The sequence below is a fragment of the Crinia signifera genome, chromosome 19 (genome assembly GCF_055691185.1).
Source record: "Crinia signifera chromosome 19, ASM5569118v1, whole genome shotgun sequence".
NCBI classification, from domain to species: domain Eukaryota; kingdom Metazoa; phylum Chordata; class Amphibia; order Anura; family Myobatrachidae; genus Crinia; species Crinia signifera.
The window spans coordinates 2,406,918-2,422,476 of record NC_139226.1 but is presented as its reverse complement, the minus strand read 5'-3'; the positions used below and the strand labels follow the sequence as shown (position 1 = coordinate 2,422,476).

General features: G+C 53.5%; 1 protein-coding gene across 1 annotated transcript in view; it reads right to left on the bottom strand.

The window, feature by feature from the left end:
* HSPG2 (heparan sulfate proteoglycan 2) overlaps positions 1-15,559 on the bottom strand; it is a 110,007-nt gene that overhangs the window by 17,473 nt on the left and 76,975 nt on the right. Inside the window, 14 exon segments of the mRNA XM_083161780.1 lie at positions 1,520-1,636; positions 3,835-3,982; positions 8,587-8,699; positions 8,782-9,048; positions 9,297-9,394; positions 10,591-10,753; positions 10,877-11,137; positions 11,241-11,420; positions 11,593-11,788; positions 12,210-12,391; positions 13,196-13,330; positions 13,711-13,854; positions 13,940-14,078; positions 14,483-14,628. Coding sequence (XP_083017906.1) covers positions 1,520-1,636; positions 3,835-3,982; positions 8,587-8,699; positions 8,782-9,048; positions 9,297-9,394; positions 10,591-10,753; positions 10,877-11,137; positions 11,241-11,420; positions 11,593-11,788; positions 12,210-12,391; positions 13,196-13,330; positions 13,711-13,854; positions 13,940-14,078; positions 14,483-14,628 — 2,289 coding nt within the window.

Sequence of the window (15,559 nt, the reverse complement as noted above, 5' to 3'; positions counted from 1 at the left end):
GCGTAGGGGGGAGAGAAGATGGCGTAGGGAGGAAAGATTGCGTAGGCGGGATGGCGGAGAGCAGATGGCGTAGGGAGGAGAGCAGATGGCGTAGGCAGGACGGCGGAGGGGGGAGAGCAGATGGCATAGGGAGGAGAGCAGATCACGTAGGGAGGAGAGATTGCGAAGGCGGGATGGCTGAGGGGGGGGGGAGCAGATCACGTAGGGAGGAGAGCAGATTGCGTAGGCGGGATGGCGGAGGGGGGGGGAGAGCAGATGGCGTAGGGAGGAGAGCAGATGGCGTAGGGGGGAGAGCAGATGGCGTAGGGGGGAGAGCTGATGGCGTAGGGGGGAGAGCTGATGGCGTAGGGGGGGGGGAGCAGATGGCGTAGGGGGAGAGCAGATGGCGTAGGGGGGAGAGCAGATGGCGTAGGGAAGAGAGCAGATGGCGTAGGGAAGAGAGCAGATGGCGTAGGCAGGAGAGCAGATAGAGTAGGCAGGAGAGCAGATAGCGTAGGCAGGAGAGCAGATAGCGTAGGCAGGAGAGCAGATGGCGTAGGCAGGAGAGCAGATGGCGTGGGGGGGAGAGCAGATGGCGTTGGGGGGAGAGCAGATGGCGTTGGGGGGAGAGCAGATGACGTTGGGCGGGAGAGCAGATGGCGTAGGCGGGAGAGAAGATGGCGTAGGGGGGAGAGCAGATGGCATAGGGGGGAGAGCAGATGGCATAGGGGGGAGAGCAGATGGCATAGGGGGAGAGCAGATGGCGTAGGGAGGAGAGCAGATGGCGTTGGGCGGGAGAGCACATGGCGTAGGCGGGAGAGCAGATGAAATAGGGGGGAGAGCAGATGGCATATGGGGGAGAGCAGATGGCATAGGGGGGAGAGCAGATGGCATAGGGGGGAGAGCAGATGGCGTATGGGGGAGAGCAGATGGCATAGGCGGGAGAGCAGATGGCATAGGGAGGAGAGCAGATGGCGTAGGGAAGAGAGCAGATTGCATAGGGGGGAGAGCAGATTGCATAGGGGGGAGAGCAGATGGCATATGGGGGAGAGCAGATGGCATAGGGGGGAGAGCAGATGGCATAGGGGGGAGAGCAGATGGCGTAGGGAGGAGAGCAGATGGCATAGGGGGGAGAGCAGATGGCATAGGGAGGAGAGCAGATGGCGTAGGGGGGAGAGCAGATGGCGTAGGAAGGAGAGCAGATGGCGTAGGCAGGAGAGCAGATCGCGTAGGCAGGAGAGCAGATCGCGTAGGCAGGAGAGCAGATCGCGTAGGCAGGAGAGCAGATCGCGTAGGCAGGAGAGCAGATATAATGTAATAAAGGGAGATGGTCACTAGATCTCTACAAGGTGCTGGGCACAATCTTACTAGGGATCCTGGAGCACATCTGGAACTGAGACCAACTATTAGACATGTTTCATGTATTCCTACAATAATATAAATAGTGTATGGCCAGAGGAAGAGGGCACATCAGGTGCTACAGGGCGAGGTGTGCAGGAAGCGCTCCCAGCAGAGGAGAACGCAGCTTTCCGGATCTTACCATCAGCGATGTCAGGACGGAAAGTTATCTTCAGCTCAAACTTCTTGTGGGCGTCTTTCATGCTGGGCAGAGTGAGGTAGGACTGGGGGCGGCCAGTGAAATAGGGCATAACCCGCTCTGAAAATACAGAAACAGAGAGAGGGACATGTCATCTGGCCACACTATCTGTTACTGTATATGGTGCCACCATAATAGGCAGCTCTGTTCAGGTAACATGTAATTATTCACATCAGTCCCTGATCATTACAGCTTAGTCCAAATACATAGAACATCACTGCCAGTCACAGACTGTACTGGGGGAGGGGGTAAAATCCACCACTGATTAACCTACTAGTATATTGGGGAAAACACATAACCAGGAGGAAACACATGCAATCACCGGGAGAACAACCAAACTGCACACCCTGGGCCATTGTTGGAATTAAACACATGTTCCTGAAACTTTCAGTAAGCACTACTAACCGTAGTGCCACATTAACAGCACAGACTGTGGTGGTGATACAGCTGTCCTTGTTGACTGTGGTACGGCTGTCCTTGTTGACTGTGGTATGGCTGTCCTTGCTGAATGTGTTGGTGAAACGACTATCCTCTGTGCCTATGCTGGTGAAACGGCTGTCCACAACTGGCTGTGATGGTCAAACGGCTTTCCTCAATGGTGAAATGGCTATCCTCACTAACTGTTGGTGAAACAGCTGTCCTTAACTGACTGTGATGGTGAAACAGCTGTCCACAACTGGCTGTGATGTTGAAACGGCTGTCTAGAATTGGCTGTGATGGTGAAACGGCTGTCCTCAACTGACTGGGATGGTGAAACGGCTGTCCTCAACTGACTGGGATGGTGAAACAGCTGTCCACAACTGGCTGTGATGGTGAAACAGCTTTCCCCAATGGTGAAATGGCTATCCTCACTAACTGTTGGTGAAACAGCTGTCCTCAACTGACTGTGATGGTAAAAAGGCTGTTCACAATTGGCTGTGATGGTGAAATGGCTGCACTTAATTATTAACTGTGATGGTGAAACAGCTGTCCTCAACTGACTGTGATAGTGAATCGGTTGTCCTCAACTGACTGTGATGGTGAAACGGCTGTCCTCAACTGACTGTGATGGTGAAACAGCTGTCCACAATTGGCTGTGATGGTGAAACAGCTGTCCACAACTGACTGTGATGGTGAAACAGCTGTCCACAACTGACTGTGATGGTGAAACGGCTATCCTCACTAACTGTGCTGGTGAAACGGCTGTCCTCAACTGACTGTGATGGTGAAAAAACTGTCCTCAACTAAATGTGATGTTGAAACGGCTGTCCTCAACTGGCTGTGATGGTAAAACGGCTATCCTCACTAACTGTGCTGGTGAAACGGCTATCCTCACTAACTGTGCTGGTGAAACGGCTATCCTCAACTGACTATGATGGTGAAATAGCTGTCCTAAACTGACTGTGCTGGTGAAACGGCTGTCCTTCCAGTCTCAGTAAAGGGATATTACTGACTGTGCTGGTGAAACGGCTGAGCTTAATTCCTGATTGTGATGATGAAACAGCTGAGCTTAATTACTGAATGTGATGGTGAAACGGCTGTCCTCAACTGGCTGTGATGGTGAAACGGCTGTCCTCACCAACTGTGCTGGTGAAACGGCTGTCCTCACCAACTGTGCTGGAGAAACGGCTGTCCTCACCAACTGTGCTGGAGAAACGGCTGTCCTCACCAACTGTGCTGGAGAAACGGCTGTCCTCACCAACTGTGCTGGAGAAACAGCTGTCCTCACCAAATGTGCTGGTGAAACGGCTGTCCTCACCAAATGTGCTGGTGAAACGGCTGTCCTCACCAAATGTGCTGGTGAAACGGCTGTCCTCACCAACTGTGCTGGTAAAACGGCTGTCCTCACCAACTGTGCTGGAGAAACGGCTGTATGCAACTAACTGATGGTGAAACGGCTATCCTCAACTGACTGTGATGGTGAAACGGCTGTACACAACTGGCTGTGATGGTGAAACGGATGTCCTCACTGACAAAGTGACATTACTGACTACGCTGGTGTAACGCTCTAAGCTTAATTACTGACTCTGCTGTGCTGGTGTAACAGATGCCATTACTGGCTCGCTGACCTTACCAGCTGTGATGGGGTAACAGCGGACATTGCGGGCCATAGGGGCTGACATGAATGTTTTTAGAAACTATTTTGAAAGGAAAGGTGGGTCGTTTATATAGATGAGTGTCCTAGAGTCCGGTTATAGCAGGATGGGACAGCTGATCAGTGTACAGGATCAGAATGATGAAATTAAGTAATAAAGCAAAATGTCAGAACAAGATCTCACCTCGAACCTTCAGCATAGAGAATGCGGTGACTCTGCCCTGGCGGTTGGCCGCGGTGCACACGTATGTGCCGGCATCCTCTGGCTTTACAGATGGTAGGGTCAGAACATTGTTCTCAATTCGAGCATCATTGGGGAGATCGCCTTCCAGCTAGTGGTAGTGTAACCAGTGTTACTGTCACATTGTATATATTACACATCATGTACACAGATATTGTGTATACATGTACCGGGGCTATGGCAGTGTCCTGTACATAGGAACAGGGGTAGCTGTGACACAGAGTGTAGTGGCTGGAATAGGATATTGTGTATAGTGTATACATGTACCGGGGCTATGGCAGTGTGCTGTACATAGGAACAGGGGTCGCTGTGACACATTGCGTAGTGGCTGGAATAGGATATTGTGTATAGTGTATACATGAACCGGGGCTATGGCAGTGTGCTGTACATAGGAACAGGGGTAGCAGTGACACAGTGCGTAGTGGCTGGAATAGGATATTGTGTATAGTGTATACATGTACCGGGGCTATGGCAGTGTCCTGTACATAGGAACAGGGGTAGCTGTGACACAGAGTGTAGTGGCTGGAATAGGATATTGTGTATAGTGTATACATGTACCGGGGCTATGGCAGTGTCCTGTACATAGGGACAGGGGTCGCTGTGACACAGTGCGTAGTGGCTGGAATAGGATATTGTGTATAGTGTATACATGTACCGGGGCTATGGCAGTGTCCTGTACATAGGGAGAGGGGTCGCTGTGACACAGTGCGTAGTGGCTGGAATAGGATATTGTGTATAGTGTATACATGTACCGGGGCTATGGCAGTGTCCTGTACATAGGAACAGGGGTCGCTGTGACACAGTGCGTAGTGGCTGTAATAGGATATTGTGTATAGTGTATACATGTACCAGGGCTATGGCAGTGTGCTGTACATAGGGACAGGGGTCGCTGTGACACAGTGCGTAGTGGCTGGAATAGGATATTGTGTATAGTGTATACATGTACCGGGGCTATGGCAGTGTGCTGTACATAGGGACAGGGGTCGCTGTGACAGTGCGTAGTGGCTGGAATAGGATATTGTGTATAGTGTATACATGTACCGGGGCTATGGCAGTGTGCTGTACATAGGGACAGGGGTCGCTGTGACAATGCGTAGTGGCTGGAATAGGATATTGTGTATAGTGTATACATGTACCGGGGTTATGGCAGTGTGCCGTACATAGGGAGAGGGGTCGCTGTGACCCAGTGCGTAGTGGCTGGAATAGGATATTGTGTATACATGTACCGGGGCTATGGCAGTGTCCTGTACATAGGGACAGGGGTCGCTGTGACACAGTGCGTAGAGGCTGGAATAGGATATTGTGTATAGTGTATACATGTACCGGGGCTATGGCAGTGTGCTGTACATAGGGACAGGGGTCGCTGTGACACAGTGCGTAGTGGCTGGAATAGGATATTGTGTATAGTGTATACATGTACCGGGGCTATGGCAGTGTGCTGTACATAGGAACAGGGGTAGCTGTGACACAGAGTGTAGTGGCTGGAATAGGATATTGTGTATAGGGTATACATGTACCGGGGCTATGGCAGTGTGCTGTACATAGGAACAGGGGTCGCTGTGACACAGTGCGTAGGGGCTGGAATAGAACATATTGTGTATAGGGTATACATGTACAGGGGCTATGGCAGTGTGCTGTACATAGGGACAGGGGTCGCTGTGACACAGTGCGTAGTGGCTGGAATAGGATATTGTGTATAGTGTATACATGTACCGGGGCTATGGCAGTGTGCTGTACATAGGAACAGGGGTCGCTGTGACCCAGTGCGTAGTGGCTGGAATAGGATATTGTGTATAGTGTATACATGTACCGGGGCTATGGCAGTGTGCTGTACATAGGGACAGGGGTCGCTGTGACACAGTGCGTAGTGGCTGGAATAGGATATTGTGTATAGTGTATACATGTACCGGGGTTATGGCAGTGTGCTGTACATAGGGACAGGGGTCGCTGTGACACAGTGCGTAGTGGCTGGAATAGGATATTGTGTATAGTGTATACATGTACCGGAGCTATGGCAGTGTGCTGTACATAGGGACAGGGGTCGCTGTGACACAGTGCGTAGGGGCTGGAATAGGATATTGTGTATAGTGTATACATGTACCGGGGCTATGGCAGTGTGCTGTACATAGGGACAGGGGTCGCTTTGACACAGTGCGTAGTGGCTGGAATAGGATATTGTGTATAGTGTATACATGAACCAGGGCTATGGCAGTGTGCTGTACATAGGGAGAGGGGTCGCTGTGACACAGTGCGTAGGGGCTGGAATAGGATATTGTGTATAGTGTATACATGTACCGGGGCTATGGCAGTGTGCTGTACATAGGGACAGGGGTCGCTTTGACACAGTGCGTAGTGGCTTGAATAGGATATTGTGTATAGTGTATACATGTACCGGGGCTATGGCAGTGTGCTGTACATAGGAACAGGGGTAGCTGTGACACAGAGCGTAGTGGCTGGAATAGGATATTGTGTATAGTGTATACATGTACCGGGGCTATGGCAGTGTGCTGTACATAGGGACAGGGGTCGCTGTGACACAGTGCGTAGTGGCTGGAATAGGATATTGTGTATAGTGTATACATGTACCGGGGCTATGGCAGTGTGCTGTACATAGGAACAGGGGTAGCTGTGACACAGAGTGTAGTGGCTGGAATAGGATATTGTGTATAGGGTATACATGTACCGGGGCTATGGCAGTGTCCTGTACATAGGAACAGGGGTAGCTGTGACACAGTGCGTAGGGGCTGGAATAGGATATTGTGTATAGTGTATACATGTACCGGGGCTATGGCAGTGTGCTGTACATAGGGACAGGGGTCGCTGTGACACAGTGCGTAGTGGCTGGAATAGGATATTGTGTATAGTGTATACATGTACCGGGGCTATGGCAGTGTGCTGTACATAGGGACAGGGGTCGCTTTGACACAGTGCGTAGTGGCTGGAATAGGATATTGTGTATAGTGTATACATGAACCAGGGCTATGGCAGTGTGCTGTACATAGGGAGAGGGGTCGCTGTGACACAGTGCGTAGGGGCTGGAATAGGATATTGTGTATAGTGTATACATGTACCGGGGCTATGGCAGTGTGCTGTACATAGGGACAGGGGTCGCTTTGACACAGTGCGTAGTGGCTGGAATAGGATATTGTGTATAGGGTATACATGTACCGGGGCTATGGCAGTGTGCTGTACATAGGAACAGGGGTAGCTGTGACAGTGCGTAGTGGCTGGAATAGGATATTGTGTATAGTGTATACATGTACCGGGGTTATGGCAGTGTGCTGTACATAGGGAGAGGGGTCGCTGTGACACAGTGCGTAGTGGCTGGAATAGGATATTGTGTATAGGGTATACATGTACAGGGGCTATGGCAGTGTGCTGTACATAGGGACAGGGGTCGCTGTGACACAGTGCATAGTGGCTGGAATAGGATATTGTGTATAGTGTATACATGTACCGGGGCTATGGCAGTGTGCAGTACATAGGAACAGGGGTCGCTGTGACACAGTGCGTAGTGGCTGGAATAGGATATTGTGTATAGTGTATACATGTACCGGGGCTATGGCAGTGTGCTGTACATAGGGAGAGGGGTCGCTGTGACACAGTGCGTAGGGGCTGGAATAGGATATTGTGTATAGGGTATACATGTACCGGGGCTATGACAGTGTGCTGTACATAGGGACAGGGGTCGCTGTGACAGTGCGTAGTGGCTGGAATAGGATATTGTGTATAGTGTATACATGTACCGGGGCTATGGCAGTGTGCTGTACATAGGGACAGGGGTCGCTGTGACACAGTGCGTAGTGGCTGGAATAGGATATTGTGTATAGGGTATACATGTACCGGGGCTATGACAGTGTGCTGTACATAGGGAGAGGGGTAGCTGTGACACAGTGCGTAGTGGCTGGAATAGGATATTGTGTATAGTGTATACATGTACCGGGGCTATGGCAGTGTGCAGTACATAGGGACAGGGGTCGCTGTGACAGTGCGTAGTGGCTGGAATAGGATATTGTGTATAGTGTATACATGTACCGGGGCTATGGCAGTGTCCTGTACATAGGGACAGGGGTCGCTGTGACACAGAGTGTAGTGGCTGGAATAGGATATTGTGTATAGTGTATACATGTACCGGGGTTATGGCAGTGTGCAGTACATAGGGACAGGGGTCGCTGTGACAGTGCGTAGTGGCTGGAATAGGATATTGTGTATAGTGTATACATGTACCAGGGCTATGGCAGTGTGCTGTACATAGGGACAGGGGTCGCTGTGACAGTGCGTAGTGGCTGGAATAGGATATTGTGTATAGTGTATACATGAACCGGGGTTATGGCAGTGTCCTGTACATAGGAACAGGGGTCGCTGTGACACAGTGCGTAGTGGCTGGAATAGGATATTGTGTATAGTGTATACATGAACCGGGGTTATGGCAGTGTGCTGTACATAGGGAGAGGGGTCGCTGTGACACAGTGCGTAGGGGGTGGAATAGGATATTGTGTATAGTGTATACATGTACCAGGGCTATGGCAGTGTGCTGTACATAGGGAGAGGGGTAGCTGTGACACAGAGCGTAGTGGCTGGAATAGGATATTGTGTATAGTGTATACATGTACCGGGGTTATGGCAGTGTCCTGTACATAGGGACAGGGGTCGCTGTGACCCAGTGCGTAGGGGCTGGAATAGAACATATTGTACCTTTGTCCATGTTATTTCGGGTATGGGAAATCCAGACGCCAGACATGGGAATACAGCGGATGATCCGCTCGTTATCTCCTTCATCTCTGGCTGAGCAGCAATTTGTGGCACAGCTGTGGATGCGATATGGATATATGTTAGAGAATATGGCAGCGCGGAACCTGCACAATACCAAGCACCAGAAGCTGTACCTACACTGCACATGGAGGATAACGTGAGACTGCACCTCCCCAACGTCATTGGTCACCGTACAGCGATACTGCCCAGCATCTGACTGCTTTACTTGCTCAATCTTCAGCATCCCCCCACTGATGAGGACATCTGCCGGCATCCGACTTCCAACCTTGCTCCAAGTCACCTTGGCGCTGGGGTCTCCGATGGCCAGGCACTCAAACTCCACTGAGTTCCCAGCAAGGACGGTCTGCACGGAGGTCCGGATATTAATCCTGACTTTGGGCATCACTGCGGGGGAAGATAATGTGTCCGGTGAGGGACGGACAGGATCTCCACTCGTTATGCCTATGAAATATTGTACGATCCAACCACCACCCAAAACCACCCCCACCCTCACCCACAACCCCCATGTAAAATAAAATGACATGGAGGTCACCCCAAAGTGGTTGTGAATTTCTGAGAGCTAGAAGAGAGTGGTAAAAGTAAATATAACAGAAGCCGAGCCAGAGAACATTGCCTCATCCATGCCCACCAACCTTGGACCACCAGCTTTCCGCTGTCTTGAGCTTGGCCAAAGCGGCTGACAGCCCTGCAGGTGTAGACTCCTCCATTCCCCAGCTCCAAATCTGGAATCCTGCAGTGAAGAGGTCAGGGTATGTTATCACAGGTTATATACACACGTCCGGCCTCCCTCTGTATACCGGGACGCCTCCCTCTGTGTACCGGGCAACCTCCCTCTGTGTACCGGGCAGCCTCCCTCTGTGTACCGGGCAGCCTCCCTCTGTATACCGGGACGCCTCCCTCTGTGTACCGGGCAACCTCCCTCTGTGTACCGAGCAGCCTCCCTCTGTATACCGGGACGCCTCCCGCTGTGTACCGGGACGCCTCCCTCTGTATACCGGGACGCCTCCCGCTGTGTACCGGGCAGCCTCCCGCTGTGTACCGGGCAGCCTCCCGCTGTGTACCGGGCAGCCTCCCTCTGTGTACCGGGCAGCCTCCCTCTGTGTACCGGGCAGCCTCCCTCTGTGTACCGGGCAGCCTCCCTCTGTGTACCGGGACGCCTACCTCAGTGTACCGGGCAGCCTCCCGCTGTGTACCGGGCAGCCTCCCGCTGTGTACCGGGACGCCTACCTCAGTGTACCGGGACGCCTCCCTCTGTGTACCGGGCAGCCTCCCGCTGTGTACCGGGCAGCCTCCCTCTGTGTACCGGGCAGCCTCCCTCTGTGTACCGGGCAGCCTCCCTCTGTGTACCGGGCAGCCTCCCTCTGTGTACCGGGCAGCCTCCCTCTGTGTACCGGGACGCCTACCTCAGTGTACCGGGCAGCCTCCCTCTGTGTACCGGGCAGCCTCCCTCTGTGTACCGGGCAGCCTCCCGCTGTGTACCGGGCAGCCTCCCGCTGTGTACCGGGCAGCCTCCCGCTGTGGACCGGGCAGCCTCCCGCTGTGGACCGGGCAGCCTCCCGCTGTGGACCGGGACGCCTACCTCCCCCGACCTGAAGTAGTCTGTCCCCCGACCAGACTCTGAAGCTTGATGAGAGGCTACTAGTTTTTTATTGTTGTTTTGTACTCGTAAGCCAGACTAGAAGAATGGCTGGGAGTGAGAAGAGCAATATGCAGGTGCAGGACATCAGGATTCGCTGTGAGAAACACGTTGCTACAGGGTGAGATCTCCTGCTTGTGCAGGTAGATCATGTGACCATTTACTCTAGGCACCTGGGAACATGTATGCAACAGACAGCATCCGGCTTTCAGGTGCAGTCAGGGAACCACTCAGCTTGGCTCACGCACAGGACCATGAATGGGAAAAGTAAAACCCCACCCCCTTCTCACCGAAGTACCGCCCCTTGTATGTTGTGATTGGCTGGAAGATTGCCTCCTTCTTTAACCCACTGAATTCTGGCCTTCGGGTCACCGATCACAGTGCAGGTAAATTGCGCCGTCCCACTCACAGCCTGCGTGTCTATCTGTGGCGAAACGCGAACAGAGTACGGAGCTGCGGAGAGGAGAAAATGAACAGAATGATCTACGCCATCCATCCGCCAGGTATAGATAACGATACATATGACTATAGTGGCGCAGGCCAGTCCGTGGCCATACACAGGCCACGGAAACTCACCTAACACACTGATTTGGGCGATTGCTTCGTTTTCGCCCACTTTGTTCTTGGCCACACAGCGATAGGAGCCGGCATGTTCAGTGGTTGCCAGATTGATTTGAAGGTTGCCGTCGGTTACTACGGCGTCGTTCGGGAGAGAACCATTGACTTTGGTCCACTGGAATGTGAGTGGAGGAGAGCCGTGCGCCAAGCACTGTAAGCGTATGCTTTCCCCGACACTGACGGAGACTTGGTCTGGCAGGATGGTGGTATACGGGGGATCTACGGCACAATGCGAATCATTATTACCTTGTACTGAATAACAATCCCACAGACACGTGGCCGGTGGGATGAATACATCATATACATACTGTGTGATACGTACTCTCCACATCCAGCGCCATGGTGATGTCTGCGTGCCCATCGGCGTTGGAGGCATTACATATATAATGTCCCGAGTCCTGCTGTGCCACGCGTGGGATAACCAGCGCATTGTCAACCACTTGGTGCTGCCACGGCAGAGGTGCCCGGAGCTTGGTCCATGTGATGGTTGGCATTGGGTTACCTGCACAATAGTATGAGGTGATGTTACAATGCGGACTCTCTGTGGATGATAAACGTGGCACCTCTGCCCTTTGGCTATCCATGCCGTGTCAGGAAAGAGCCTCAGACCCATGCCAGGCTGATATAACATGTGTAGTGTCCCCGGTGGGCACAACCCCCCATCCCCCGCTCACCGGTAGCGCTGCATCGGAGGGTGGCGGTCTCTCCAGCCAGCACCAAGTAGTTAGTCTTCTCTGCTGTGACTCTCGGAGCGCTCTCCTTCACCACCCTGTTCTCCACTCGCACTTCCACTTGGACCTGGGTGGAACCAGCTGGGTTGTGGCCAACACAAATGTAAAACCCGGAATCCTGAGCCTTCGCTGCTGGGATCTACAGGGGTGGATAGAAAGTGATGGGTGATCTGTAACTACCGGCCTTGTATCACTGGTTATATACCGTCACCCGCCACCACAGGCCCCCAGCTCGGGGATGGTGGACATCGCGCTGCCACGTGACCTGCAGCCCTCACAACAGGAGGTCTCCACGGCTATACGTTACGTGGCTCACGTTCTGTGGTGGGTGGACAAGCTCAGGGTATAGGGCCCAGGACAACAGCCAATGCGTCAACAAGCATCAGTCACAATGAACATAAAGTAGACGCATGAAAATGTCAACATGGGTTTTTCACTTTTATTTGGTATAATGTGGACATCGGAGCGCAACAATTAGTGTAGTGTCTTATACCTTGAACAGATCTTTGCACAGCTCTGAGGTGTTTGCACCAGAGCTGTGCGAGGCACGAGGCACTGACCTGCAGAACTGCATGACTGTCTAGTGGAGCGTGATTCTGCTGCCGGATATCCTGCTTAGATCCAGGTCGGCGCCAGCTGACGACAGGGCGCGGATCTCCCATCCCCATACACTCCACGTTAATGGTTTCACCCATGTTCACCCTGATCACCCCTGAAGGTATCACAGAGACCGTGGGGCGTCCTGCAATATAGAGGAGAAACAATGAAAGGTCCAGCATTAATATATACTCGTGTCATGTGACACAGCGCCCTAATAGTATCCCTGCTGGGGGAGGGTGGAAAGGAACGTCGGACCCTGCACGGGAGAGGACACCTCTCCCCTGGTACCCAGAGCTGACGCCTCTCCCCCAGTACCCAGAGCTGACGCCTCTCCCCCGGTACCTGGCGCTGACGCCTCTCCCCCGGTACCTGGCGCTGACGCCTCTCCCCCGGTACCCAGAGCTGACGCCTCTCCCCCGGTACCCAGAGCTGACGCCTCTCCCCCGGTACCCAGAGCTGACGCCTCTCCCCCGGTACCTGGCGCTGACGCCTCTCCCCCGGTACCCGGCGCTGACGCCTCTCCCCCGGTACCCGGCGCTGACGCCTCTCCCCCGGTAAACGGCGCTGACGCCTCTCCCCCGGTACCCGGCGCTGACGCCTCTCCCCTGGTACCCAGAGCTGACGCCTCCCCCCCAGTGCCCGGCGCTGACGCCTCTCCCCCGGTGCCCGGAGCTGACGCCTCTCCCCCGGTGCCCGGCGCTGACGCCTCCCCCCCAGTGCCCGGCGCTGACGCCTCTCCCCCGGTGCCCGGAGCTGACGCCTCTCCCCCGGTGCCCGGAGCTGACGCCTCCCCCCCAGTGCCCGGCGCTGACGCCTCTCCCCCGGTACCCGGAGCTGACGCCTCTCCCCCAGTGCCCGGCGCTGACGCCTCTCCCTGCTGATGTCTCCAGCAATAATCACCATGACACAACATAACCACAAGAACAGCCACGTAACGGTCACTTACCTTCCACCACCAGGTTCACGGCGCTGTCCACTGCCCCATAAGCATTGGAAGCCATGCAGCGATACGAGCCCTGATTTCTGTGGTGAGCACCAACTATGGTAATAACGGAGCCATTGGGACTGATGTGCACATTATCTACAGACAGGGAGAATGGAAGAAGAGAGCGGTGATTATCTGTCATTGTAGCGTAATAGCGGCAGCCAAAATAATCTGGAATAGTGGCATCATCACACCCGGGTACGCCCCCTTTCCTCATACATCCTGAGCCTGGTGCTGCCTGAGGGACCCATGCCCCCACAGGAGACAGAAAGCCTGCCCAGCCTGGAGGACCGGAGCCCCACAGGAGACAGAAAGCGGAGCCCCACAGGAGACAGAAAGCCTGCCAGGGCAGAGGGACCGGAGCCCCAACAGGAGACAGAAAGCGGAGCCCCACAGGAGACAGAAAGCGGAGCCCCACAGGAGACAGAAAGCCTGCCCAGCCTGAGACCTGCACACAACGTGTAACATTCCTGTACCTTGTAGTTGCAGATTGTGTCCCATTTTCCATGTCACGCGGATAGGCTGCGCTCCCCTGTGGATGTGGCACCTGAACGTGGCATTCTCCCCCTGTCGCACGGTGGCGCTGTGTGGGTTGATGGAAATGACCGGTGTCTCCAGACCTATAAGACACAAGGACACACGGTACTGCGGATTGTGCACACAAACGAAGGCCTGTCCCGGCACCGCATGAACACAATGACTTACGGACAACTTTCTGTGTTCCGGGTGTGATGGTAATATAGGTGGAGGCTTTAATGATCTGAGAGCCGGTGTTGTAGCGGCAGACGTACTCTCCGGAATCGGCACTAGTGGCCTGGACAATGCGAAGACGGGGGCCTGAGATCTACGGCAACAAAGAGCAATGTATCAGTCCGCTGATATGGGGCCAAAGTGCGCAGAGCGTGTCTCCGGCCACCAACTTCCTGACATGCGGAGCACGCGTTCTGCACGTCTGGCCAGCGTTAGATCCACCATGACAGGGATGCGCTCTGGCAGCATTATAACCCAGTCTGCAGATCTCCGCGACGCGCCACCAGTGCAGCGAGACCACTGACTGGGAGGTTTCTGGTCTCAGCTATGAAGAGAGCAGAACAGTCCTGCATATAAGGAGAGTGAGGCACAGCCTGCTAATACAGAGAGCTCCTCCACCACCATATCACCTCCACCCTTCTCATGTGTCTATGCGTACAGTCTGGGGATATATATAACCCCTGCGTTACACTATGACTGAGAGCCGTCTGTCTCCACCTGGTGGTTGGGGGAGAAATCTGCCCCTGGGCGCATCCACGTCACATCAGCTTCTGGATTCCCAGTGACGACGCAGTTCAGATCCACTGTCTGGTCCTCAGTTAAAGTCCCGGGGGTCTTCTTAATGTGGATTGTGGTTGCAGACCCTGAAGAAGAGGAGGAGGGAAGGAAAGGTTACAACATGGCCACACACAGACAGAAATAATCAGCAGAGACCTCCAAGTTACTGTAACGTGTTCTGGCCACAGTTCCCTCCACTGAGATTCCATCCAGGCTTAGACGCAATGTAAGGAGAGGACGCAGAGACACGTGCCCCACGTAGGGCACAACGATGCCCAAAGTCACAGCTGCGTACACTATAAAGCTCTGACATTAGCAAGCACTGGGGATAAGAATTGAGTGCTCTCTCTGACCTCGTTGGGTGGGGGGCACCGGTGATGGGTACGGCTCACCACAATCTTGTGTTTGGTGCGTACACAGTACACGTAACTCCCTCGTCCTGTGCACACACGAGGAGCTCAGTCATTCTCTTACTAACCCCTGTAGAACAGCCAGAATGCCAGGCAATGGCGGGAGAAATCTGTATTAAGACGTTAAATGTCTGTGCATTGTCCCAGCTGATTCAGGGAGAAGATTTCCCCTCATCGCCTATGGGGACACTGATGGTGGGAACTTCTCAAAGGCTTTACAATGGCTGAGCAGTTGAGGTGCCAAGGATCTTTTTTCTGAGCACAAATGTACTATACACTTCTGCGCCACCAACGTGTGCCACCTCTATCCATGTCTAGGTGTGACATCTGTCTGGTCAATACGGGAAGCTACTTAGATGAAGCCCAGCCCATGAGACGCTCAACAACCAGGTATCATGATGCCATCAGGGACTCGAACATGAGCCTGGTGAATTACGACAGAAATCCATACATAGTTTGCTTCAACGATGGCCAACGTCTCCCATGGACATCAAAGCCCCCATTTTACAACATTCAGGGTTCTACTGCCTAGTGAAGGTCCCAAACATCTCCAGAACATGAAGGGATCTCTACTCTGCCATAAACTGGTCTAGGCACAAAGGCCAGA